Below are 26,981 nucleotides of genomic sequence, written 5' to 3' on the forward strand. Positions count from 1 at the left end.
CTTCAGAAATCTATAATCAAAATTATTTTTTTTAAAGGATGACCAACACAACCCTTTCAAACTTGCACAAGTTGAAAGCATTCCAAACTCTGTTTGGGACGATGAAAACAAACATCACTACTTAGAGCACAGGTGAGTTTTTCCAGGAGCTCGCCTGGAAATATGATTGTAGAACATCCATGAAGTGAGGGAAACGTATTGGGCAAGAGGAAACACCTGGATGGAGCATCTACTCGTCCTATTCATACCCTTCTCCTGGGAGAGAATTCTGTCCTCACCTGGGGGGGGGCAACTCCCACTGGTTGGGGCGCCTTTTCTCCCTTCTTTGCTTTCCTCAAACATTGGCTGAGCTCCACGTTGTTGCCCCACTGTCGCTACCTTTTTGTTCGAGCCCTAACAAGTGGTAAAGAACCCTCACAGGTAATTTTGGAGTTGGAAAAAAACAGAACTCAAATAGTCCAACTTCTTCCATTTACAGAAGCGGGGTTCAGTGACTTGCCTGGATCACCTTGGGTAACACAGCTGGGCCAGCAGCAGCAGATCTGATGATTTTAGTCAGGACCTTTTTCCATTGCATCCCAAGCGACTAAGACCACTCCAGTGGGACTGTGCACATTGGAAATTTCCTTGGAACTTCTTATGACCAAACCCCCAGAGAGTTCTCTTTGGGCCGCCGACAGAACTTAGTTCTTATATTGTGAAAACCAAAGGAATGGTGAGTTTTCAGAATATTTTGAAAAAAATTAATCTGAACAAAATTTTCAAATTAAAAATATTGTTAGGGTTTTTTCATGGCTATAATTTGTTTAATAAAAGAACTTTAAAAAATTATATATATAATCTCCTAGCTCCTTAGAGAAAGTGTCATTATTCATTTTTGTAAATTCTGTAATCCCCTCTTCACTCAGTTGATGTTTAATAAGTATTTGTTGTTTGACTGAACAAATAGAGATGGCTCCAAATTGAAGACTGGCTTCATAAATTCAAAGCAATGTCAAGATTTGTCATCTCTCTCATTTTTAGGCCTTTTGTTCTCCTAGACCAGGTCTCCTGGAACTTTTTCTCTTCTCTCTTCAACTTATTCTCTGTAATACTCATTTAAAGTTTAATCTCATACAGCCTCTTCCTGTTACTGTGACAGTGGCCTCTGATGCACAAAAGTTTTAAATTTTGGATTAGTCCAATTTATCTATTTTTCTTTGGTGGCCTGTGCTTTTGGTGTCATATCCAAGAACAACCTAACAATTTGACAGTGCAATGCAGTCTCCCCCCCAAATAGTCTCCAATGCTGAACTATTAGAACTTCTATGTCATCTTCAAACAGGAAATGTCACTATTTCATTTTTTAAAATTGCAGGTAAATTGAACTGGTAAGTATGATTTTGACTAGGAAGTGTATTGCCATTACTGAGAATGTTTGAATGTTATCTTTGTGCTGTGCTCTGAGGAGCTACAAGAGAGCCTGAACCAGCCAGTTACAAGGTTTTCCTGGAAGATATAAAAGTATGTGTCCTAACTCTCATAATCAGTAGGCTTGGCTGACAAGATCAATGCAACATATTTTCATTACTGGTTGAAACTCTGTCCTCAGAATTCCTTGTAAGAAATAGAAGGGTGCAGACATGGTCCTATAGAGATAATTAATGAAGGAAAAAAATGTCTATCTCAGAAAAGATTGTTACTCTTGGAATTTTAATAGGCCAGGTAGTATAATAAATTTTATCTGAAAGCCATATATGTGACAGCTAAGTAGAATAAAATTTATATCTCAGAAAACAAAGGAGGATTAAGTGAACATGTAACTATAATCATAGGAGAGGAAGGGAGGGAGGCTTAAAATTCATGTTGATGTCAACTTTGTGCTTATCTTGAGATCAAAAGCTTCAAGTAGGACTTCCAGAACATCCTGCTTAATCCCACAAGTGCTTTTGTCGCTCAAGTATTTATGTCTACTCTATATGATTTAAAGAAGTTTCTCTTACATTTTCCCCACATGTGAAAGCAGCACTTTTCTTGTGAGCTCACATGAAAATGTCAAGCTCACATAAACATGAGAACGTAAAATACAGACACATTCGCAAGTCACCAAATACATTTAAGTGTCAAAAATACATTTTTTATTATATTCTGGTTTGGGATTTTCAAACTTAAAAATCATGATTCTATATTAAAATGTAAGTCGACCTTTTTCAAACACTAGTTTTACTGATAGGAGAGAGATTGTAATACAATTTATGTGAGTTGTACCTAGCAACTCATATTAATGGAGAGTTCTGAGAAAATAATAATGTCAATAACATTTTAGAGTTAATACTCGTTAGGTTGGAGACAGAGATTATAATAGAATTTTCCTGTCTTTTTGGTGTTGCACTTATTCCAAGTCAAAGAAAAACAAGTGTAATATATTTTCGACCTATAGGTGGCAATGTTTCTGCTCTCATTAAATGTTTCTGCTTTTATTAAAGGGAAATTGTTAAAAATAATATTTTTGCAAAAAATTTTAAAACTTTTTTATTTCGGAAAATTTCAAGCATGCACAAAGGTATAGAGGGTAGAATAATAACCATCATGTTCCCCCCACCCACTTCAACAGTTATGGTGGCCAGTTATGTTTCCTTAGCCCGTTATGCCCTGCCCCTTCATCTGGATTATTTTGAAGGAAATCCCAGACAATGCAAAGTTATAATAGAAAAATAAAGTTATGAGACCACCTGTAAAATATATCCAAGGAATTTTACTAGCACTCATGGAATACTGAAAAATAAATAAGTGGACAAATAAGAAACAAAAAGCAACCTTCTTTTTGTTTCATCATGAAGATGAAAAGCATTGAATGTCATGTCCTATAAAACATGGTGTGCTAAAACTTTATCTATCAAATAATGTAAGAATGTTTATACTACATAGGTGGGGTGTATGCAGGTAAAACAAAAGGTAATACTTTGAAGAAAAGAAGCCTTTAAATTTTTTTAAAAGCAGTGACGAAGTTACAGAAATGACAAAATCCTAAATGATAGCATACGTGACATGCATATCCTTACTTGGGGCTAAAAAAATGAGAAGACCAAGTCAGAAGCTTTTACAGAGTGAATAATTAGATGTACTAAGGGAATACGAATAAGAAAGGGGAATGGAAAATTACCCACTTGTTAGAACAAAACAATGACAGCTGCTGGCTCTAAAATTAGGAACAGAGACAAGAAATTTTCGGAGCACCACTAAACAAATCACAAAGGCACAATCCACCCAGCACCTTTCAGAAAGATTTTTGACCCCTAAAAGAATACAAGGCAAACAACCACTGCCAGGGGACCACTCCCCTGGTGGTTGCTCACTTCCCAAAACCTTGATGCTCACTGAGTCCCGGGCTACTTCTCTACAGAGGGCTAATCTTGACTGACAGCTCAAGTGAAAACCAAGGGCAAACAGTGCACATCTCTCTACAGACCTTCATGTTTTCTACGATTTCCTGCGACTTTTGTGATTTCATAGACAATCTGAGAGTCCAACACATATTACTTACAACTTCATCATACTCTTTGAGCTCTTCCAGCCCAGACTCTGGAAATACAATTGATTCTCTAAAGCACCCCAGTTGCATCAAGAGGACCACTAACACTTTTAGGCATCTGGACGGTCGATTCTTTCACCCACCGAAAGTAGAAACTTTGCCAGTGCTGCTACTAAACAAAATTTTTTTTATTGCTTAGGTGCATTTTATTGGTTTTCTCTCATAAAAAAATTTTTAATTAAAAAATATCCCACATAATGATCTATAAACAAAGCACCTCAGGATAAGTAGAAACCAATTTTAGGAGCCCAAGACCTGGTTTCTAGTCAGGCCACTGCCCGAGAGTAGAGCCTGGGAATATCTCACAAGCCATGTGGGCCTTTAGTTTCCTCTCCCAACAAAGGGAGTAGCCATCCTTGTTTTAACTAAGTCACGGAAATATGGCTAGAGATGACCAAGTAAACTATCATAAACACATGCTAAAATGTTAAAAAGTTAGCTGGCCCAAGAGTTTCTTTGGCTTTATTTCATTATTGGTTATATATTTGTTTACACTACGGGTGGCCATTCGCTTTTTTGATGGCCCAGCATCAACAACTTCCCCTTCTGCTGATAACAGTCAGCAAATGTGCCCCTAGAGTCATCCCTCTCTATGTTGAGTCCTGTGCTTGGGTGCTCTTGACCCTGAGGCTCCCTGCCAGGGGAAGGCATGTGCCCCAGTGAGGGACCCTGTGGCTTTGGATAGGCTTCTAGCAGAGGGAGGAGTGTCCTTTCTTCTCTTTTCTTGCTGGACTTGAACCTGGAAAGATGGGAGGGTGGAGCTGTGGCCACTTTGCTTTCAAGTGAAGCCCGAGACCGAAGCCAACACCCGACGAGAACAGAGCCAATAGGCCAGTAGATGGAGGCCTGAATACATCATGTTAAGGTCCTGAATCCAGCTCTTCCTGGGACCTCTCAGTGATGCCTGTAAACTCCCATTTTGTTTAAGCCAGTTGGGGTTGGCTCTTCTGAAACTTCCAATAACAAGAATCCTAACAGATAAGATACTCGGTAACTTGGTATAAGACAGCGAACAGCATCATGTGAGGAAGTTAACTACCTCACAAAGTACCTGACTCAAACTCAGGGATTCCTTTAGTCACTGACTAGCCCATAGATTCTGGGGCAAGTCTTGAATACTTCTAAATTAGAACTCTTAAAAAAAAAAAAAGTCTCAAGTGTCTAGTTTCACTTCCTCTTATGCTTTCAAGAAATCAGGAAAATGCCATTACTTGGGATTTTGACGATTTTTATCATAGAATGTGGGCTGCCAAGCAGAGAGCGTTATCTGGATCCTATGTATTTCAGATTAATTGTTACATGGTCGTACTAATATAGAAATATTTGCTGCAAAGAAATATATTTGTGTATTACATCCATTTTCCAGATCACTTGCAAGCCACGAATTTGAAAGTCTGCTTGCATAATAACCAAGAGAAAGAGTTCAGACCATCACCTCTCCAAAAAACTGGAATACTGGTGTAGTTCATGATTTCCACTGTCAAGTGCCAAAATTGTAAAGTATGATGTAGGAAGAGGTTATAAAAGCATCATGTAAAGTCAAGTTTTGGAATCTCTAAAGAGGGGAAACTTTTTTTTTTAACATAACTTAGTGTTATGTTATTTTTCTTGGTAGTAGACTGAAGCCATTAGAACCACACTAGGTTTCCTTTCAGGGAAAGGAGGCACTTTTCCATTCCATTATGTCTGCTATGATTCCTTGATTGGAAAATTGTGGTCGGTGTGGAGCTCTGTGTAGATCAGCATTTCTCAGCTCTGATACTATGAACATTTGGGCCAGACAACTGCTTGTTGTGGAGGCTGTCCTGTGCATCGTATGATGTTTAGCAGATTCTCAGCCTCTATCCACCAGTACCAGGGGTACCCGTCTCCCAGTTGTGACAACCAAAAATGTCTCCAGACATTGCCAAATGTCCCTTGGGGTGGGGGTTAGCAAACCACCGCCAGTGAGGACCAGTGGTGTACAGATTCAGCCATTGAAACAGAACTGTCACAAAATTGAAACTGAGCTGGCTACATACCCACAAGGCTTGGGATACCATCTGGTACAGTCATTATGAAGATTAATGAAGAAGCTGTCTACCGTGGCTCATTTGGGAAATACCAAAACGTAAAATATGGGCTGATAATCCTACAGTGGTTAAATATTCAGCCTGAAATATATTTAGAGTGTTTATAAACCAGAAAATAATTCAGTAAAGTCCCTTTAACTCATTATTTTAGTGTAAATAACAACTACATGGTTTATAGATTCCACTTCTACAAGGGACCTAAGAGTAGTCAAATTCATAGAGACAGAAAGTGGAAGGGTGGTTGGCGGCCAGGAGCAGAGGGAAGGAGGAAATAGGAATTGGTGTTTCATGGGTATAAGTTTCTGTTTTGCAAGACGAAAGGAGTCCTGGAGATTAGTTACACAACAATGTGAATGCACTTAACACTAGTGAACTATATACACTTAAAATTGTTAAGATGGTCAATTTTATGTGCATTTTACCACACACACAAAATTACTGAGCTCACTTCATCTGTAGTGGAGAGAGAGTGAACATTCCTGACGCATTTAAACATCCCTCTTAGTTTATCCCAGGTTGATAAACCTAGAAAAGGGCTCTGATTGGCCTGGCTTTGGATACTCCCATGTGTGGACCATCAAAGGCAGGCAGGATGGAGGCACCATGATTTCCCAGGCTGCAGGAGAGAGGGGATGATCAGGTACCCATCCGGTACCCAATTAATTCTAGCTAGGGGTATGGAATCTGTAATGGCCAGCTTTCATCCAAGCCACATAGCTGGAGTGGGCAGAGCAACAAGTTCCAGAAAAAGGTGGGGAAAGAGGTTTAGGGAAGAGAACACAATAACTGAATAGGCCAACATGCAACCACCATAATTATGATCCAGCGTTTTCTTTCCTAGTTCCCCCTATTATCACTGTCAGCAAGTTGAAACTGAGCTGGTTACATACCTCCAGGGCTTGGGGTGCCATCTGGTACAGTCATTATGAAGATTAATGAAGGGTTGCAGGCTTCTGCAAAGGGAAACATGTGATTTATAAAAACTAAGCTCATGTTGAATAAGGGCCTGCATTGCACGGCCTGGAAGGACACTGGAGTTCACACGGTTAGCTTTCATCATTGCCTCATCGATTGAGGCAGTAGACAGTACAATGGCCGGACAGAGCTATAGCGCCAAGGGCTTTGGAGTTGATGAACTTGAGTTTACAGCCCAGCTCCGCCACTTTGAAGGACGGGGTCACTTCACCTCTGGGAGCCTCCATGTTCTTGCGAAAATTAACCCAGGTGACAAGGTAGAGCATCCATTTCAGGCAGGCTTTGGAAGAACACAGATGCAGGCAGTAACTGGAGCATACCACGAAGGTATGAGCAGCAGGGAAGGCCAGACTCTCACCGAGGCACCGCCCCCTACAGCTCTGTAGGAAGACTGCAGCCCCGCTCTGAGGACCACATTCTTTTGCACCCGGCTGCTGCATCCCTCACTCGTCCTTCTCCCGGCCTTGCTCAAGTCACTCACATGATGCCAGCCAACCATCCCGCCCTCCACTCTGCATCTCTCTACTTAACTGCTTCTCTTTATTTTCGACAATCAGTGCCTGATGGTCTCTTGCCCTTCATCTTTTCACCTTCTGCTTGTGCTACTAACTGAGTCTCCCTTTGCATTCCCCAGTTGAAATTCCCAGGACAAATGATGGGCAAAGCTAATCGCCATCACCCCTGATTGGGTTGAGCTTTTTCAGTTTGGTTCTTCACCCTCTATGGATGGGCTGGTCTAAGCCAGCTCCCCATCCCTGGTTTGGGCATCTGTGGTCCAAGAGTGTGGTTTCACAGTGTAGAAAAAGGCCACCTGTGGCTCTTCCCTCTGCAAGGACTAAGGCATAGCTGGGTTTTAGTAAAGGAGGACCGAGATGATGACAGGTACCATCTTGACCTAGTTCAAAGTCCACATACACAGTAGGTACTCAACACATGTTCGCTCTTATCCTTAGAACGTCCGTGTACTGTGTTCCAGCCACCATGTTGGGGAATATTAAACTCCAGCCTTCCTGAGCTCACCACATAAGTTATAAGTGAGGAAGGCACATAAGTTAAAAATTTCATATGGGTGATCTAGAAGGTAGGAAGAGACGCTCTGGGACTCTGGCAGCAGTTTCAAGTTCACAGCAAAATTGAATGGCACCTACAGGTAGTTCCAATACCACCTGATCCCACACATGCTATCCCTCCCCAACTATCAAAATCCTACACCAAAATGGTATATCTACATTGACATATTATTTTCGCCCAGAGTTCATAATTTACATTAGAGTTCACTGTTGGTGCTGTACATTCTATGGGTTTGGACAAAGGTCCAATGACATGGATCCACCAATATGGTATCATACGGAGCAGTTTCACTGCCCTAAAAACCCTCTCTGCTCCACCTATCCACCCTTCCCTCACTTGAGCCTCCAACAAACACTGATTCTTTTACTGTTTTCATTGTCATCTAATTGGAATTATACAGATTGGTATTTTTCACTTGGTGGTCCAAGTGAAGCATTGAAGCTTCCTCCATGTCTTTCCATGGCTTCATAGCTCATTTCTTTTTAGCATCAAATAATATTCCATTGTCTGGATGTCCTACAGTTTATCCATTCACCTAGCGAAGGATAACTTATTTGTTTCCAAGTTTGGGCAATTAGGAATAAAACTGCTATAAACACCTATGTAAAGGTTTTTGTGTGGACATAAGTTTTCAACCCATTTGGGTAAATATCAAGAAGTTCAATTGCCGTGTCATCTGGTAAGAGTAGGTTTAGTTTTGTAAGAAACTGCCCAACTGTCTTCCAGAGTAGCTGTACCATTTTCCATTCCCACTAGCAATAAGTGAGAGTTCCTATTGCTCCACATCCTCGCCAGCATTTGGTGGTGTTAGTATTTTTCATTTTGACCATTCTAATAGGTAAGTAGTGTTATCTCATTTTTTAAATTTACATTTCCCAGATGACATGATCTTGAGCAACTTTTCATATGCTGATTTGCCATCAGTACATCTTCTTTGGTGAGATGTCAGGACTTTGTCCCATTTTTTAATTGGGTTCTTCTCTGATTGTTGAGTTTTAAGAGTTCTTTATGTATTTTGGATAACAGTATTTGTAAGATTTTCTTTTTAAAATATTTTCTCCTAGTCTGGGGCTTGTTTTCTAATTCATGTCTTTCACAGGGCAGAAATTTTTTATTTTAATTAAGTTCAGCTTATTAATTCATTCTTTCATGAATCATGCCTTTTTCATCACCATACTCAAGATGATCTAGATTTTCTCCTATCTTGTCTGTTAGGAGTTTTATAGTTTTTGCATTTTACATATAAGTCTGTGATCCATGTTGAGTTAATTTTTAGAAATGGTGTAAGGTCTGTATCTTGTCTCATATTTTTCACATGTGAATGTCCAGTTGTTTCAGCACCATTTGTTGAACAGACTGTCTTTGCTCTATTGTATTGTGTTTGCTCCTTTGTGAAGAATCAGTTGAATATCTTTATATGGCTCTATTTCTGGACTCTATTCTGTCCCATTGATCTATCTATCTATTCTTTTGCCAAAACCACACTGTCTTCATTACTGTCACTTTATAGTAAGTCTTGAAATAAGATAGTGTCAATCCTCCTACTTTGTTCTTCTTCTTTAATATTATATTTGCTATTCTGGGTCTTTTGCCTCTCCATATAAACTTTAGAATCAGTTTGTCGGTATCTACTAAATAACTTGCTGGGACTTTTTTATTGGGACTGCACTGAACCTACAGATCAAGTTGTGAATAACTGACATCTTGACAATATTCTTTCTATCCATGAACATGAATAGCTCTCCATGTATTTAGTTCCTCTTTAATTTCTTTCATTAGAATTTTGTAGTTTTTCTCATGTAGATCTTGTATGTATTTTGTTAGGTTTATACCGATAATGTAAATGGTATTGTGTTTTTAATTTTGAATTCCACTTGTTCATTGCTAGTATATGGGAAAATGATTGACTTTTGTGCATTAACCTTGTATCCTGCAACCTTGTGGTAATTGCTTATTTGTTCCAGGAGTGGATTCTTTCAGATTTTTCTACATAGCCAATCATGTCATCTGCAGAGACAGTTTTTCTTCCTTCCCAATCATTTACTTCCCAATTTATTTACTTTTCTTATCTTATTGAATTAGATAAGATTTCCAGTATGATGCTGAAAAGGAGTGGTGAGAGGGACATCCTTATTTTGTTCTTGATCTTAGTGGGAAAGCTTTGCTTCTCAGAGAATTTTTTTACTTGACACATATTGAACAACACAAAAAATTTAAAAAGACCTATAATACGTCTGTGTGTGTGTGTCTGTGTGTGTGTGTCTGTGTGTGTGTGTGCGTGTGTGTGTGTGTAAAACACTCCACTCCTAATATTCCTCCCTCGCTCCTCCATCACTTTGCCTGAGGTGACCACCTATTAATAGTTTTGTGCTTTTCATGCTGAATTTTTTCCTATATATACTCACATACACTTTTTGAAACACATAAATGGAATTGTGGTGTACCTCTTTGTCTACAACTGGAGTTTTTTTTTACTTAAGAGTATACTAATCATTTTAGCTGTCCAGGACAGTGCATATAAATTTAGCTTATTCTTTAAATGTCTGCATAATAGGGAAAGAGGATTTGGGAAGACCGTATCTGGGATTAATAATAAGACCTCTTTTCATGTTCTCTAAAACATATAGGAGTGAACATGGAAGTGTTTTTAATTGCCTTCGGTCACTGGAGTGTGTTTCTTTGAATACCACCCCAAGCTGAGATGGGCATTGGGGACCCCAAGATTTATTCACCTTATGTTAGAGAGATCCCCAAGGCAGTGAGGTGGAGGATAGATTCGTAGAAGATGGTATTTAGACTAGAAAGGGAAAGAGGAGTAAGGACAGAATATCTCCATGGAAAGAGAAGGATAAAAAAAGCAGCCAGCAAGAGAGACTAAAAGTTAGTGCTTAAGGGTAAGAGAAGTACCAAGGGAGAATGCTGTCCTGAAATGCAAGGGGAGATAAAATATCAAGAAGAATGGAGTGGCAAATAGTACACTCAGAGAAGCCAAGCCAGATAAGATGGGCCCATCGGATCTAGGAGAAAAGGGCCCATTGGATCTAGGAGATGATGGAGGGAGCAGGAGCCACAGAACCAGGCTGCAAGGGGTGAAGCCATGAGTACGGAGCAAGAGGGGGGCATAGCAAGGGTACACTCCTCTTTTGAGAAAGTTCATTCTACATGAAAAGAGAGCAGGTAAGCAATGACTAAAACAAAGTCACATGAGGCTATAGGGATAATTTTGAATTCACATTATTGTTATAACCAAAGATGAAAAAAAATCAAAGGTTGGAGAGTCCTTTTCAGTTTTATAGAATCAAACTCTGTCAGATTAATGGAGCTTACGTAAGTAAGTCAGACCCCATTAGAGCATAGGTACCTGGCCATGACTCAGAAATGCTGACACAGAGCCACGTGGCGCCATATATTATTGATAGCCGCCTATGCATTGGCAAACAGGGATTTAAAATCTTGCATAGTGGTATACAGCTGGAAGAACAGCCCAGAACTATGGAAGTTACCTTTCCTTTTGTGGAAACTTTGGGAACCTGTATCTCATTAGAGAATGCCTTGAGATTATGAAAGCCAATCAATCGGTAGATACAGAAAAGTTGCAGCTTTATTCCTATCTAAGACTCTGTAGGAGAAAGTAATGATCCAGAAAGGAGTTAATTCAATTCCATAGAATATTTTTTCCAGCTCAAGTATTTCATCTTTCTTTAAAAATAGATGATGGGACGGTGTAGTGGTTAGAAGCACACACAGTGGAACCCAACGGACTTGAGCTTGAATCACAGGTCAACCTCTCTATGAGATACGAGAGCCGGAGCAAATTCCCAATGAATAAAATGAGCAAAATCATAGTACCTCACACAGAGGGTCCCCCAACCTCTAGCAATCACCATTCTACTTTCTGTCTCTATAAATCTGTCTACTCTAGGAACCCCCTACACATACCTCAGCTTTATTGAGGTATACAATATTTGTATTTATTGTGACATACAAAACATCATACATATTTAATGTGTACATTTTAATGAGTGCAGATATATGCTTACATCCATGATCCCATCACCACCAAAATCAGTGGAATAAACAAATCCATCACCTCCACAATGTTCCTCGTGTCCCTTTGCTTTTGTGGGTGTGTGTGTTTGTGGTAAGGACATTTGACATGAGATCTACCCTCTTGAGGTTTTAAGTGCCCGACACTGCTGTTGACTGTCGTCGCTGCGTTGTACAGCCGGTCGCTAGGACTTATGCGACTTGTGCACCTGTAACTTTATACCCGCTGCACGACTCCCTTTATCCCCACCCGTCCCCATTCCCTGGTGACCAGCATTCTGTGTTCTGCTTCTGTACGTTTGCGGCCTCATTGTAGTGGCAGCATGCGGTATTTGTCCTTCTGTGACTGACTTAATGTCTTTCAGGTCCATCCATGTCGTCGCAAATGATAGGATTTCCTTCCCTTTTTAAACTTGAATAATATTCCCTTACACGTATACACCAGACTTCCTTTGTCCATTCATTCATGTGCCGATGGACATTGGGGTTGTTTTCAGACCTTGGCTGTTGTGAATAGTGCTGCAGTGAACATAGGAGTGCAGATATCTCTTTGAGATCCTGATTTCAATTCTTTTGGATCGATACCCAGAAGTGGGATTGCGGGATCAGAGGAAACTCCATAGTGTTTTCCATAGCAGCTGCACCATTTTACATTCCTGCCAACAGCATACAAGGGTTCCGTTTTCTGTGCATCCTCACCGACATGTGTTATCACTTGTTTTTTTGATAGTAGCCATCCTAACAGGTGTGAGGTGATAGCCTATAGTGGTTTTAATTTGCATTTCCCCGATAATTTATGATGTTGAACACATTTTCTTTTTTTTTCTTTTGAACACATTTTTATATACTTGTTAGCCATTTGGATGTCTTACTTGGAGTTCTTTGCCAATTTTATAATTAGGTTATTAGTTTTTTTGCTGTTGAGTTGTATGACAGTTTCATATATATACATATATATATATATATATTTTTTTTTTTAATTAACCACACATCAGATATAAGGTTTGCAAATATTTTTTCCCATTCCATAACTTGCCATTCCACTCCATTCAGTTGACGGCTTCCTTTGCTGTGCAGAAGCTTTTCAGTTTGATGTAGTCCTACTTATCTATTTTTGCTTTTGTTACCTGGGTTTTTGTGTCATATCCATGAAATCATTGCCCAGACCAATGTCATGAAGCATTTCCCTCAGGTTTTCCTCTAAGAGCTTTATAGTTTCAGGTTTTACATTTAAGTCTTTAACCTGGGACTGACTCGGTTTTAACAGTGAAAGTCCTGTGTCCCAAGAAACTGCTGAGTCCCAGACAAACTGGGACAATTGATCAGCCTAGACATGAACCCAACTCTAGACAGGACACCAGCGCAAGCAGGCGATGGCGTTAGCACCAGAGGAGCTCCGCCTGCTCAGAGCATGATTTTGGAGTTTCAGGAACGGTGGCCCTTCCCACACTGCCTCTGAGGACTGAGCAGGCTAAAGAGAGGTGGCTCTCAGAGGACCCCATGGCATGTCCATTCCCAATGACAGAATCCATGCCCAAAGTGGACACTGAAGACAACTCTCTCACACACACACTCACACTCCACAGGGTTTGGTTTTGCCTAATCCTGACCTTATTTGGAAATTCCAAAGTGCATCAAAGATCTAACTCCTGCAAAGCCAAGAGGGTTTTCCTTTAATAAGAAACTTTATCAAACTCCTGTACTTTCAGCAAACCTCAGATCTGTTTCTCCCCTAGTGTTTTGTGCATTATTTCTAAATGTGCTAGCTGCCAAAGGTATCACTTTTCTGTATATATTTTTTTCACACTGCATTGCTTGCAAGAAAACGAATGCTCGGTTTCTGGCATTAAACACGTTTTTCTGGTGTTACTGTTAGTATAATCAACGAGGCTTATGTTTTTCATGGTCTGTAACATGGCCTGTTGCGTGGTAAGAACAGGAACAGTAGGTTTTGGGGAGGTGCAATGTTCTATTTGCATTGGTTTTCCAACTGCTAAGCACTGACAGATTTGAGCATCTTTCAGGTCTGAAATAGTTTAGATCTTTGGTGGCCTTGGAGACAGGGGAAGGGAAAGAGAATTTAAAAAAAAAAAATAAGTGCTTGATCTGCTCATCATAGAACCAAAGCATCCTTTTTGTACTTTAAATCTCACATTTTAAAATTTCAACTTTGTGATACTCCCTGTTCTCTACTGCTAGGGTGGGATGCAGGATACTTTAAAAGAGTATTGTTATAGAATGTCCAGTTAATGTTTCTATTTCTGGTAAATGAAAATGTTTATCTCCTAAAAAGAGGTTTCCCCAACAAATGTTAGGTGAACAAGATCAACCGTCAAGAAGCTGAAAGAACTCAGCCATGATGTGATGTTGGTCATCATAAACTGAGAAAACAGGCCACAAGCAGCCACAGGCGTCACTGCAAGGGCTCCGAATCAGCGGAGGGGCGTCCTGCTTCCTGCTGGAAGCGTGGGCCTTGGTTACCTTCAGCACACCTTCCAACTCAACACGTCGGAACACAAGCACACCTCCGTGGCTGGGACTAATGATTGATTTAAATTTTTAAATTATGTATAATGACATTTCAGAAGATAAAATCTTCCCATGCCGCTGAATCACGATTGCTTGAAGCAAAGTCAGTCCACACACCTTCAGATTTCTGCACTTTCACTTGTACTCCTCAAGTTGCGCTTTTATAACCATACCCAGCTCCCTCCTACCCCCTCCGTCCTGAACCCCCGGCAACTGCTAATCGATTCTCCGTTTCTAAAACCTTGTCTTTACGAAAATGGTATGTAAGTGGAAACACACAGTATGTAACCTTTTGGTATTGGCTTCTTTCTCGAAGCATAATTTCCTGGAGACTCATCTACACTGTTCCATGTGCCAGTAGTTCACTCCTGTTGACTGCTGAGTAGGATTCCGTGGCGTGCACGAACCGCAGTGTGTTTGGCCATGAACCTCAGAGGACATCTGGGTTGTCTCCGGTTTGGGGCTATTGTGAATAAAGGTGCTATGAACATTCAGGTATAAGTTTTTGTGTCCACCTAAGTTTTCATTTCTTTTGGATAAATGCCCAAGAGTACAATTGCTGGGTCATATGGTAACTGTATGTTTAATTTTATAAGAAATTGCCAAACTTTTAAAAAACCCATTTTACATTCCCACCAGCAATCCAGTTTCTTTGCATCCTCAACAGCATTTGATGGTGTCATTTTTTCTGCAAATAAAGACAGTTTTCTTTCTTTCTTTCCAAGCTTTATGTCTTTATTTCTTTTTCTTGCCTTAATGCAGTGGTTTGGGTTTTTTTCTCTTAAGAATATAATTTTCTGATCATGAGATTTTCAGTTGAAGATCTTCCTCCTTTTTATGTGCGTTTTTTAAATAAATGGTAGAAAAGTTGGTGTCAAAATGAAGAGATTCTGCAATTTGTTTAGCATCAGTGATAAAGGTTTGACAAACATAATCACTGGTTTTCTTCAAAGAATGTCTGAATTCCTTTGATGCTATCAAAAGCGTTATGTAAATTGAATTTGATTCCTGCATCATTTGGCTTATTATCACTAATTTTACTTAACCTAGCACCTAAAATTAATACTGAGTAAATAAAATTTAAAGTAGATATTTTCAGAAGCGTACTTTTGGCTTGGCCTTCTTTATCAGTTATCATTATCATTATCAATAAAATCATCAACAGTTTACAAAAAGAAAGAATATAACTTGGATATTATATCAGATCAATAATATGGATCCATCTCGTTCTTTTTAATGGCTTTGTTCCATAGTAAAATCATCTCAATTTATTTTAACAGTATTGATAGGCCCTTAGTTGGTTCTAATCTTTTGCTATTGTCTCAACAACTTTTGGAGGGACAATACTTCAATAAATGTCCTTGTATATATCTTTACACACATGTGCAGGATATTACAGAAAAAAATTCTAGAAATATATTACTACATCAAAAAGTACGTTCACTTTATATCTTGAGAATAGCTGAACTGCCTTCCAAAGAGGTTAAACTAATTTATAGTCTTAACCATCATAGTGTCTTCTCAGATTTTTAAAATCTTTGTCAATCTGATAGGTGAAAAAAAAGACATTTTTTTGTTATAATTACTGAATTTTAAGATGAAGTGTTTAAACTTTGCTTAAATCAAAATCAAGTTTATAAAACTAAAAAGTGACTTTCTAAAGATAGAAGAGTACTATTTATCTTTTCATATATTATAGACATATATCATAGATAACATTAATAGCTTTTTATTCAATCCAATTCTCCAGGCTGTATTTTTAAAACAATGTAGGGCTCATTACAGATTTCTCTCATGTACATTGGGATGTGCTGTGGTGGGCGGTCCCAGCTGAGCCCAGCCTTCCAGCCCCCCCTAACAAGGGTCAGACATGACAGTGAAGCCATCTTGGACCCTCCAGACCAGTCTATCTGCCAGCTGAATGCCAAGTGACTGTTCTCAGTGTGAAACAAGAGAATCACGGGACTGAGCCCTGCCTGAATTCATGAGCCATAGAATTGTGAACTATAATCAAATGGTTGTTTTAAGCCACTAAATTTTGGAGTATTTTAAAATTTCTTTATTTAGACAACCAGAACAGAATTTGACTCTCAAGAAAGTCAGGGCCATGGAGGTGGAAGGGAAAGGTGGTGGGTGGGTCTGTTTAAAGGGCTGTAGCAACCAAATGCCATGAGTCACCCTTGTTTGGCTCCTGTAAGATTAACTAGATCACAAATATTTTGGAGACAACTGTGGAAATGCGAACACAAACTATTAGATAATATTCTTAGGAAATTATTGTTAATTTTGTTAAACTTTAACAATCCTACATCTTTGCTCAAGTTGATCTTTGGGTCTGGAATGACCCATCCTTGCATTTGTGGCCCTGCTGAAAAAGCCCTTCTCATACTCAAAGGCCCCATTCTGGTGAGTCTTCTTCTGGAAAGCCTTTGTAAACCCCTATTCTGTCCAGGTCAGAATTTACCACTCCTCCTGAGCTTCCATAACATTTTGGACACGGCTCCATCATAGTTTTTATCACCTCATGTTACTATTTTCTCCAGGGGGCACCTAACCGGCTAGAACACGTGGATAGCCCCAGGGCAGCTAATAAGCTTCTGAACATCTTGATGAATAAATGACAACTGTTCTTCCTCCATGTTCTCCTCAAACTAAAGAGTTTACTTGCCACTCCCTCCCCTTTGGACTGAGAGAAACTCTGGCTATCAGATCATGGGTTAAATTATATAGCAAATTACCAGATGAAGATGAACATATAGGAATGGGAGAAAGGGTATTTTTGTGGAGCTGGGGGCACAGGAAAAGACATGCTGGATTAAACAAGTACCTCTATTATAATGATGCCATAACTGCTGCTTCGCCAAGTTGTGAGGGTGACATACACAAACACAAAATCTCTCTGAATATGCAAAATGGGTTTACAATCTCTGCTAGTGCTGCTGAAGACTGTGGGAAGAATCTAAAATCAGCACTACCCACACATAAGATCGCATCGTGCCCATCAATTTATTTTGATCTCATCGAAGGCGTTTTGGAGCAGTGCTCAAGAAATAGCTCAACCAAAAGAACATTTAAATTATGTAAAAATGAACGCCAGTGATTTAAATCCATTAACCTTACATAATAGGGTTTCAAACATAATACTGTAATTTCAAAATACACACACGAAAAACTTTAATAATTTGAACTTGAATAATTTATCTCATGGGAGATGAATTCTGTCTGGATTTTTGCAGGAAAGAGTTGAATTGAAGAATAATAACTCATCACCTTCAAGTACATTTAGAAACTTGAATTGGGGAGAGAAGCAAGTGTAGCTAAACTTAGATCAAAGATGATGATGAATGATTATAGTTATTTAATCAACATTCATTGAGCGATGGCTGTGTGTCAGGTATTGTTTGTGGTGCTGAGGATATAGCAGAAAACAAACACCTATGAATGATGACAGGAAGGACATTTATGGAGCCCGTACTGTAGGCCAGGCCCTGAGGTACCGTACGTGTACCACAATTCTGTGAGCTAACATTATTCTCCCCATTCTACAGATGCAGAAACTAAGCTTCTGATAGGTACACAAGGTCACCCGAGGTCACAAAGCCAATTACAGGGGTGAAAGTTTCCTTCCATTACTATATATTTAACTGCAGAGTGTACAGATATGGAATTATAATGTTGTACAACTGAAATTTATATGATGTTATTAACCAATATGACCTCAATAATGAACGAATGAATAGAACCATTCACCTCTAAAAAAAAATGAAAGTGGTGGGAGTCAGCCTCTACTTCAGCCTATCAGATTCCGGAAGTAACGTAGCAATTAAGTATAAATAGCTGCTGGAAACGTTTCATAGGTAGGAGCTCAACCATTTTAAATCTTCACTCTTTTTGCTTAAGCATTCCATTTTTACAGTTGGTGTAGGTGTAATTCAGTACAGTTTTACTAAAACTTCCACAAATTTAAATTAGTGGAGCCCAGTCAATGAGCTTTCGTCGTGGCATTAATGACTTAAGCTCATGGATCCAGAAGGTCAGATGTGACTTAATTTGTACTTTGGCAAACTATTTTTCACCACTTTAATTCAGTGTTCTCAGTGTTTCACTGCTACCCTTTGTTGCAATATCTGCACACCACTTGTACTATTATTTACTCAAATTGACTCACTGTTTTTATTTTTATGTTTTAAGGGAAAATAATATCTCTACTATAACTAAGGAAGCACTCATGCAAGCACTCATTACGAAGTGTCCGGCACGCACTAGGCAGTGGGGATACAGCAGTGAAAAACACACCAAAAGGAATCCCTGTGCTCATGGAATTAATCTTCAGTCGGGTGACAGACAATAAACAAGTTAAAGAAGTAAAATGTACGGTACCTTAGAGAGTGGTCGGTGAGGAGGGAGCAAGGCAAGGAGAGAGCCGCTGTCAGTGGGGGAAGGGTAGCTAGGGAAAGCCTCATGAGGTGAGTTCTGAGTGAAGACCTGACAAGCACCAGCCACGTGGAAATCCAAGAGAAAGACAATCTAGGTAGTGGGAACAGACAGTGTAAAACCCACTGGGGCTGGGGTGTTCAAGGAACAAAGAGGTCATTTTGTTCAAGGAACAAACAGGCAAAAGGAAGACTAGAAAGCTATTACAAAATTCCAGGTAAGAGATGCTGGTGGCCTGGACCAGAATCAAATTCTGGAAATACTATGAAGGTAGAGCCAGCACTTGCTAATGGACCAGTTATAGGGTGTAAGGGACTATGCGAGCAACGGGAAGTATGGAGTCCAATACGTTTCTTTTTCTCTTTCTCCCTCCCCGGCTCAATTTCTGTCATTTGTGTCACAGCCTCCCCCCCAGTGGGAGACATTTAGAAAACACTGGTATTCAAAAGAACAGATTTAAAGCTGCTTGTGGTTTTGCTTATCTAAAATCTGTGTGTGCTACACAATTCTATAATTTGGTAATCTTGAAATGATTACTGTGGAAAATTACTGTTTTTCAGGGATCCAGCCAACACCATTCAGAAGACGGAAATTGCATATATTATAAATATACTGAATATACTCTGAATATTTTAAATATACTGACATTCTGTTTAGTGTAATTCTGGTACATAGATTAGTTGGCTGGGTACTAATGAACACAAGCTTTCTTAGAGAAAAGAAGCATTCTTGGCTCTTATAATTTAGGCTGTAACTAGATGTATACTTGATACACTATGTGCCACTTTTCTCAATGAATTAATGCAACTATTTAGCATCATAAGCTCAAACTTTCACTAATTTCACTTTTTCTGGCTTATTCATTTATTAGTTCAAGGAGAGGACAGATTAAATAGAGTAAAAATATACAAGCAGTGACTAATAGCTTCATAGTGAGCCAAGACACTAAATAAGAAAAACAAGGTACTCTGATTTTATCTTAAACACTGGCCTAGTACTTTAGTACTAAAATACTGTGGTAGCTGAGTTTAGAACCAACATTCTGGTCTGTGTACAAAAACAATGCCATTCTTTGATATTGATAAATCATTAAGCATCCATCCTAACTGTTTCAATTATCCTTGTCAGTAAATAGCCTGCATTGCCTTCAATTAGACAAATTAATTAATATTTCTACCCCCAACTCTATCCTGTACCATACATCCATTTCATCAGAGAAATAAATTTTGACTATGAATTGGATAGTGTAGCAAACTGAATATTTAAAATATGATAAAGGAAAAAATCTCATGTAACTGAATAGATGCCTCCTAACTCTAAAGCTTCAAGGCTGGCTTCTCCACTGGGCTGCAGACCTGCCTGTCTAGCAGCCCCTGGACTCTATGAGTGTCAAAGTGAACTCATCTTTGCCCTATTCCTGTGCTCTGTACATTTGTTAATGACATCTCCATCCATCTGGTCAACCAGCTTAAGAACTTGAATCATCCTTGACCCCTCTCTATCCTTTGCTTCCCTTATCCAATAAGTTGCCAGGTACTGCCGCCCTGAACAGCTTCCAAACTGGCTTCCCGACATCTAATCTCTCCCTTCCCCACCACGCTGCCAGAATTCTCTTCTTAAAGCTCAGACTTACGTTGTGACTTGCTCAAAAACCTTACACCGGGTCTCCCATTTCCTACGGAATAGCCTAAACTCCTCAGAATAGCACCCAACGTTTTTCCACAGTTTGGTCCTGCCACCCGCACTGCTTCTTGTTTTGATGATGCCCATGATTTAATTTATGGAGGTAACTTAGTGATGACACAGAATGGGGTCAGTGCCATTGGAAATTTTATTGCTCACAGTTCCCAAAAGAACATGGCCCAGAGCCTTTATTAGGGTTTGTCTGGGAAGAAATGGGCAGGGCAAAGTAGGCAAGTTTGAGCAAGCTTAGGACTGGATGTTTTGAATAATGTTGGTGGACTATGGGCTATAAGGGTGGTCTCCAATTGTCCAATATTTGACCCTGGGGTAAGTTAGGACAGGGGAACTATTGGCTTGGTGTGTGAGTTAGATAAAGGAAGTGGAGATTGTCAGTTGGTGGTTCGGTGAGCTGGGAGGCGCTGGATTAGGCTTAGGACCTTTGCAAACCATGTGTAGTCTAGTGCTACACCCCCTCGTCCCCCTCCACCCCAAACCTCCTCCAAAATACTACAAAAAGTCTATAATAACTATTTGGAGCTACAGCGGGAGTGTTTTTTTGTTTGCTTTTGTTTTAATTTCAAGTACCAAGATTAACAGAGATGCAAAGTGACAAAACTGGTAAATAGATTTGATCAGGCCTGGGATGAAGGGCACAATGACACCTTTCTTGAAGCCCCCAAACGTGTTGTAATGTGCTTTTAATTTCGTATAAACATTTAAAGGACCACATAAACACAATCTAGTGCAAATGCACCCTGCCGCTTTAACGGGCATCACCAGCTTCTTTTTAAGGTTCCCACACGGCTACAGCCCCCTGCGAAAGAAAATTTCCAGCAGACCCACTTTAGTGCTCCCCATCCCCCGCCACGGGTCGCACTGGACCAAGTCTGCGCGGCAGACTTTATCGATTGCTTCTGCCTGGGCTGACGCGCCTGGATCGACTGCTCCTGTCTGGCCCCTCCCCGTACGCGGGAAAAGTTTCAATCCACCAAACCCTCACAATCCCGGCCAGCCTTCGACTCCTCCTTTTACATCCCTGACTCCCCGCGGTCTCCTGAATCACACGAGTCGAAGTGAAGAAACTCAAGCCGCCGCCATGTCCGAGGCTTATTTCCGGGTGGAGTCGGGTGCGCTGGGACTTCAGGAGAACTTTCTTTCCTTGGACGACATCCTGATGTCCCACGAGAAACTCCCGGTGCGCACAGAGACCTCCATGCCACGCCTCGGCGCTTTTTTCCTGGAACGGAGTGGAGGGGCCGACACCGACAACGCGATCCCTCAGGTAAGCATTTTGGCTCGGCCTCGCGCGAAAACACTACAACTCCCGGTGGGCCTCGCGGCTTTGGGGCGCGGCGTCTCCGGGCGCGCTGTCCTCTGGGATTTGTAGTTATAGGGAGAGGCAGGGTTGTTCGCGCCCACGAATTACGTTCTCAGGTCTCCCCACCTAGCCTTGGCCACCTCCACGGAAACGAACTTTATCCTGGGTCGTCGGGCTCCCTCCAACACTGATTTCATTTTTCAAACGGTGCAAATTCAGTACTGTCTCCCCCGTCCCATGAGTTGATGCTTCAAGATTGGCTTCCATTGAATATACTTCAGGTTCAGGGTTCTGATCACGTTTGCCTTAAAACAAAGCAGCAGCTTTGTGTTCTGTAAGAGCGTGTGCCCCGCAGATTGCTAGATTCGTCCCTGCATAATGATGACGGTATCAGCGACCATTTACTGAGGGTTTTGGTGCCAACATGAATGGGGTAGGTGGAGTGTACTTTTCCGTTTATTACCCCTTTAATCCTCCAACAACCCTCTAATTAGGTATTGTTACATACAAGGAAGCTGAAGCCCAGAAAAGTATGGTAGCTTGGCCAGGGCCCCCCTGTACCTGGCGAGCTGGCGTTGGAACCTTGGACTGTCTGACTTCATATACAAGTTTGTCCCAGAAACGTGGCCTAGAATGCTTATTTTTGATTTCCTATTTAACTTAAGTTTTGTTTAGAATGTGTTTTGTTTGGTTTGTTTTGAGTCCATTTTTATCAAAGTCATATATATACAAAGTTTAAAAAGTCAAATGGTACTAAAAGATAAAAAAATAGCAGGCCCTGCCTTGCTTTTCCCCACTTCCTTTTGCAGCTCCACATGGTCTGTCTACTTTTGGTAGTTTCTTTAAAACTCACCTCCCTATTTCTAAATAATAGTCTTAAACTTATTGATTTTTTTAAAAAAATGTAGGCATTATTTATTGACTTTCCATTAGAGTAGATAAGGACTTGGTACTCTCCCATACTGGGAAATAGAGACATGCTGCCGGTACTTTATTCATATTTTCTTCACTTTTACCTAATGTCCTTTTCTGTTCCAGGATCCCACATTGCATTTAATAGTCATGTCTCCTTACGCTCCTCTTGGCTGTGAAAGTTTACCAGACTGTTTTTAATGACCACGACCATTTTGTGGAGTACTTTTGTTGCCTCCTTCAACCCAGTTATGTTTTCCTTTTTTGTTTCTTTTTTTTTGCGGGGTTGGAGGGGAGATATTTCTCTTAATTTCTGGTCTGTCATGGCCATCTCCTCATATTTTCCAGTTCTGTTAAGACTTTAAAAGAACAGAGAGACATTTATCTTTTCTGTCATCTCTGAAGCTGTGAAGTGGTATGGGGAGTATTCACCTGAGCTCAGGCTGATCCTATTTTTCTTTGTAGTCCCCCAGCACTCAGGGTGGCGCTTAACACATGGTAGGCACTCAGTAAGTGTATATGTGGAATAGATACTGAATATTCAAAGAAAGTAGAAATGTTTCTGATACCTCTGAAGTATCTGGAATTGGACAGTTTTTGTTTATGTTAGGAAACTTTTCCTTTATACCATACTTTTGTTCTCTATTATGTTTTTATTGTATAAATCCATTTTCTCCCTCCTTTCCATCATGACATAAAACTTGAGCCCATACAATTCATTTCTTCAAGTCACAACCAGCTCTTCTGTGTTTGATAGTCACTCCCCCAAAGAGAACAGGCATTATTGTTCATGCAGTGTGTGTTTCCTTTTTGTCATACACACATTTACTCTGTCATTGATTTTAAAGTCTGCATTCTTGTCTGATGCAGGGTTCAAAGCTGGAACTCCCCTTGTGGCTGGCAAAAGGGCTTTATGACAACAAGCGGCGGATCCTTTCTGTGGAACTTCCCAAGATCTACCAAGAAGGTTGGAGGACTGTGTTCAGTGCAGATGCCAACGTGGTGGACCTCCACAAAATGGGGCCCCATTTCTACGGGTTTGGCTCCCAACTCCTGCATTTTGACAATCCAGAGAATGTAGACATTTCCCAGTCTCTCCTACAGGCAAGTAATTGACGTGAAAATCTCTGGCACCGTACATGTCTCAGGAGTCAGCTGTGGCAGCCACCAGACATCACTCTCACCCAGGGAAGTATATAATTTATGCAATTAGTTTATTATTATTCCAGGTCTACAGTTATACTGTATTTGCCAATTATATAGTATATATACATATGTATATGTATATTACTTAAATATGACTTGCCTGCTGAGCCTCGTATTTGTTTGCTAAGAGTCAGGACCAGCAGGAAGTCCTGGAAATGAGAAAGAGGTAATGGTTGATTACAGCTGTCAGGCACTTAAATACACAGTCGCAATCCAGCCCCAGGACTGGTCTGAGGGGTCCTGTAGGAAATACATGTGCTATTTGGTTCTTTGTTCCCTTCCCTTCCTCTGGGGTTAGGACCTGGCTCTGCTGTGTGACTTGGTCAAGCTACCTGACCTCTCTAGGCATCAATTCTTCACCTATAAAATGCAGGTAATAGTGCCAAAATTATAGTGAGGTTATATGCAGTGCCACTTAATAAATGGTAACTTATTACTGTCCATGGACAAAACAACATTATGCATATATTGTCATCCTTTACAGTATAACCTTTTTGTAATTATTTTTTATTCTGTTAATAGTAGAAGAAACCGTCTTTTCTACCTCATTTTACTTCCTCATTTTTAGCTTCATAAGAACTGTTAGCTCAAGAGGCATATATTCCCTGGACTATGCTAACACCCTCCATTATTAGGCTTAAGGGTTGTTTGGCCTAACATATAATGTGTTTCCCCAAAAATAAGACCTAACCAGAAAATAAGCCCTAGCATGATTTTTCGGGATGACATCCCCTGAACATAAGCCCTAATGCATCTCTTGGAGCAAAAATTAATATAAGACCCGGTCTTATTTTCGGGGAAACACGGTACCATTTTTAATGTGACAGTGGAAAAAAAAAAGAAACAAAAAAACCTGTTGCTATCCATACTGAAAAAGAAGTCAATATATAGACTATAGACGGTTTGAGCTTATGAAACTCTTGAACAGTAAGTTAAAAGGAGGAAAACCTATTTGTCTTACAATGTTTCCAGGACATGTTCTTGAACCGGAACACTGCCCTTTTTAAGTGAGTTGCATGTTTTCTTTTTCCATCACTACTTTGAGGTGCTGTTGATTAGAGTTGCTTATGTATAAGGTGAGACTGCCACGAGACAGTCTCGGTATATTATTATGGCTTTTCGAGGAGCCAGCCGTTTGCCAAGTGTTCTACATGTATTAATTACTTCATTGGATTTTCACAACCCATTTCACAGACAAATAAATTGAGGCTTGGCCATGTGAAATAACTTACCCAGAACTCCTTCTGGCTGAGTCCTGAGACGAAATTCTTCCCTTTCGTGTAATTTAACTGTTCAGGGATAAAAGTGGATCTGATTTCTCTTTCTCCTTTCCTCTTCAGACATTTATTGGCCGTTTTCGCCGCATCATGGACTGCTCCCAGAATGCTTACAATGAAGACACTTCGGCACTGGTCGCCAGGCTGGACGAGATGGAGAGGGGCTTATTTCAAACAGGGCAGAAAGGACTGAATGACTTTCAGTGTTGGGAGAAAGGGCAGGCTTCTCAGATCACAGCTTCAAACCTCGTTCAGAACTACAAGAAGAGAAAGTTCACGGACATGGAAGACTGAAGGCCAGAAGAACACTGAATCGCGCATTGTAGATTTATCTCTGAGTGTCCTTGATAAGAACCTGGTTGACCCTGTAAAGGGCCAGCATCCAGTTCCATCTCATGGCTTATTTCCTGCAGCCGTCTCGGGAGTGGAGGTATCTGGTTGGGAAAGTTGGTGCTGGAGGATGTCCCTTGCCCTGTAAGTCTTCCAGGACTATCCCAGCCTGCTGATCCACAGCCCAGGCCAACTTAACCCACGAAGTCACAACCGAGGAGAACTCAAAGTCCTTTATAAAGGAGGATCATCAATACATCCGTTGCCATAGGGTTGGAACTGGAATTCCATGTGCCTGGCTTTGACACGCTTGATGCCCATTTTCACTGGCTCCAAAGGACAGCCACAATTTGGGCCATCTTAGTCTGTTTCCAGAATGGTCTTTGAGCTTCACTGCCTCATCTTCCTCATGGTAGCCCAAAGGACAGCACCCCCAGGATGCTGGTCTTGTAAATACATCTCCTGCCACCTGCCTGGGGGGGACGTTACTCCAATTTCCAAAAACAGTCGCCAAGTATCAGGAAGGAAAAGGGAAAAACAGATGAATGACATGGCTTTTATTACAGAGAAGATGTTGGTTTCCTCCTCTGTCATCAGGAAGTCACATGACTCTACAATCAACCCAGAGGGGAAATGGTGAAGCTGAGCTTGTTTTTGTCTTGGAGATCTTGAGAGCACCTGCGCAGTTACTCCATTCCTGCCCTAGAAAAGCTGCCAGGGAGTCGACTGGAATTGCACAGTAGTTATTATTAATGGGCGCTAACCAGCCCTTATTACACGGAAATCAGGACTGCAGGGCTGCTGGTTATATAGAGCCCTGTGTGAGAAGCTTCACACTTGGCCAAATGGAAGTGGGCAAGAGGCCTTGGTTATGTTTTTCAATCTTCAGTCCATTTTGCAACATGGTTACCTAGAGGATTCCTGACCATTTACCGAGAATCTGTTGAAGCAAGCGCAAAACGTTTTCTGTGAAGAAGCAAGGACACTCCGGCTGAGTGGAAAACAGCATTCCTGGGGCCCACTCGACTGTTTGAAGGGCAGCCTTCTCCACACCACTGCTCCCCTTCCAACTTCCCACAACTAGTGAAAATTGCCTTTCTTTTGGGAAATTATTGAGGGATTTGGGTATCCAGACTGTGCAGATGTCTTTGCAAACTTAGAATGTCAGAAGTGCTTTTTAAATGTCAGATTTTAAAATGGAATTGATGTTTTTATAATCTGATTTTTGTGCTAAATAAATGATCTGTTTTGCACATGAATGCACTCTGTACAAATACTGTTTCTGTAACTTGAGTACTACAGGTGGTCCCGCAGAGCTATCAGGGAATTTTATCTTTGATCGTATTTGATAATAATGCCCCAATAAATCCATGTTTTAGCAACTGCTCTTTTGTGTGGATGATACTCATAAATATGAGGTACATTCTCTGTTGGAACATGCTGTGCCCTACGAAGTAGGGGCTTCCATTGCTACCTTAGCATTTACCTATAGCCAGGGCCCCCGGAGACAATTCACAAGCAGAGTAAGCAAAGCATATTATTTAATTTTTGGATTC

General features: G+C 40.5%; 2 protein-coding genes across 2 annotated transcripts in view; one reads left to right on the plus strand and one right to left on the minus strand.

Moving 5' to 3' along the window:
* PRSS54 (serine protease 54) overlaps positions 1-26,981 on the minus strand; it is a 60,286-nt gene that overhangs the window by 24,810 nt on the left and 8,495 nt on the right. The gene's annotated exons all lie outside the window — the stretch shown is intronic.
* On the plus strand, positions 21,327-26,788 carry GINS3 (GINS complex subunit 3). The gene is made up of 3 exons (XM_033129109.1): positions 21,327-21,664; positions 23,483-23,716; positions 25,159-26,788. The coding sequence occupies exons 1-3, from the start codon at positions 21,479-21,481 to the stop codon at positions 25,387-25,389; spliced, it is 651 nt and encodes a 216-aa protein (XP_032985000.1). The 5' UTR covers positions 21,327-21,478; the 3' UTR covers positions 25,390-26,788.

This window comes from Rhinolophus ferrumequinum, chromosome 15 (assembly GCF_004115265.2).
Source record: "Rhinolophus ferrumequinum isolate MPI-CBG mRhiFer1 chromosome 15, mRhiFer1_v1.p, whole genome shotgun sequence".
Lineage (NCBI taxonomy): Eukaryota > Metazoa > Chordata > Mammalia > Chiroptera > Rhinolophidae > Rhinolophus > Rhinolophus ferrumequinum.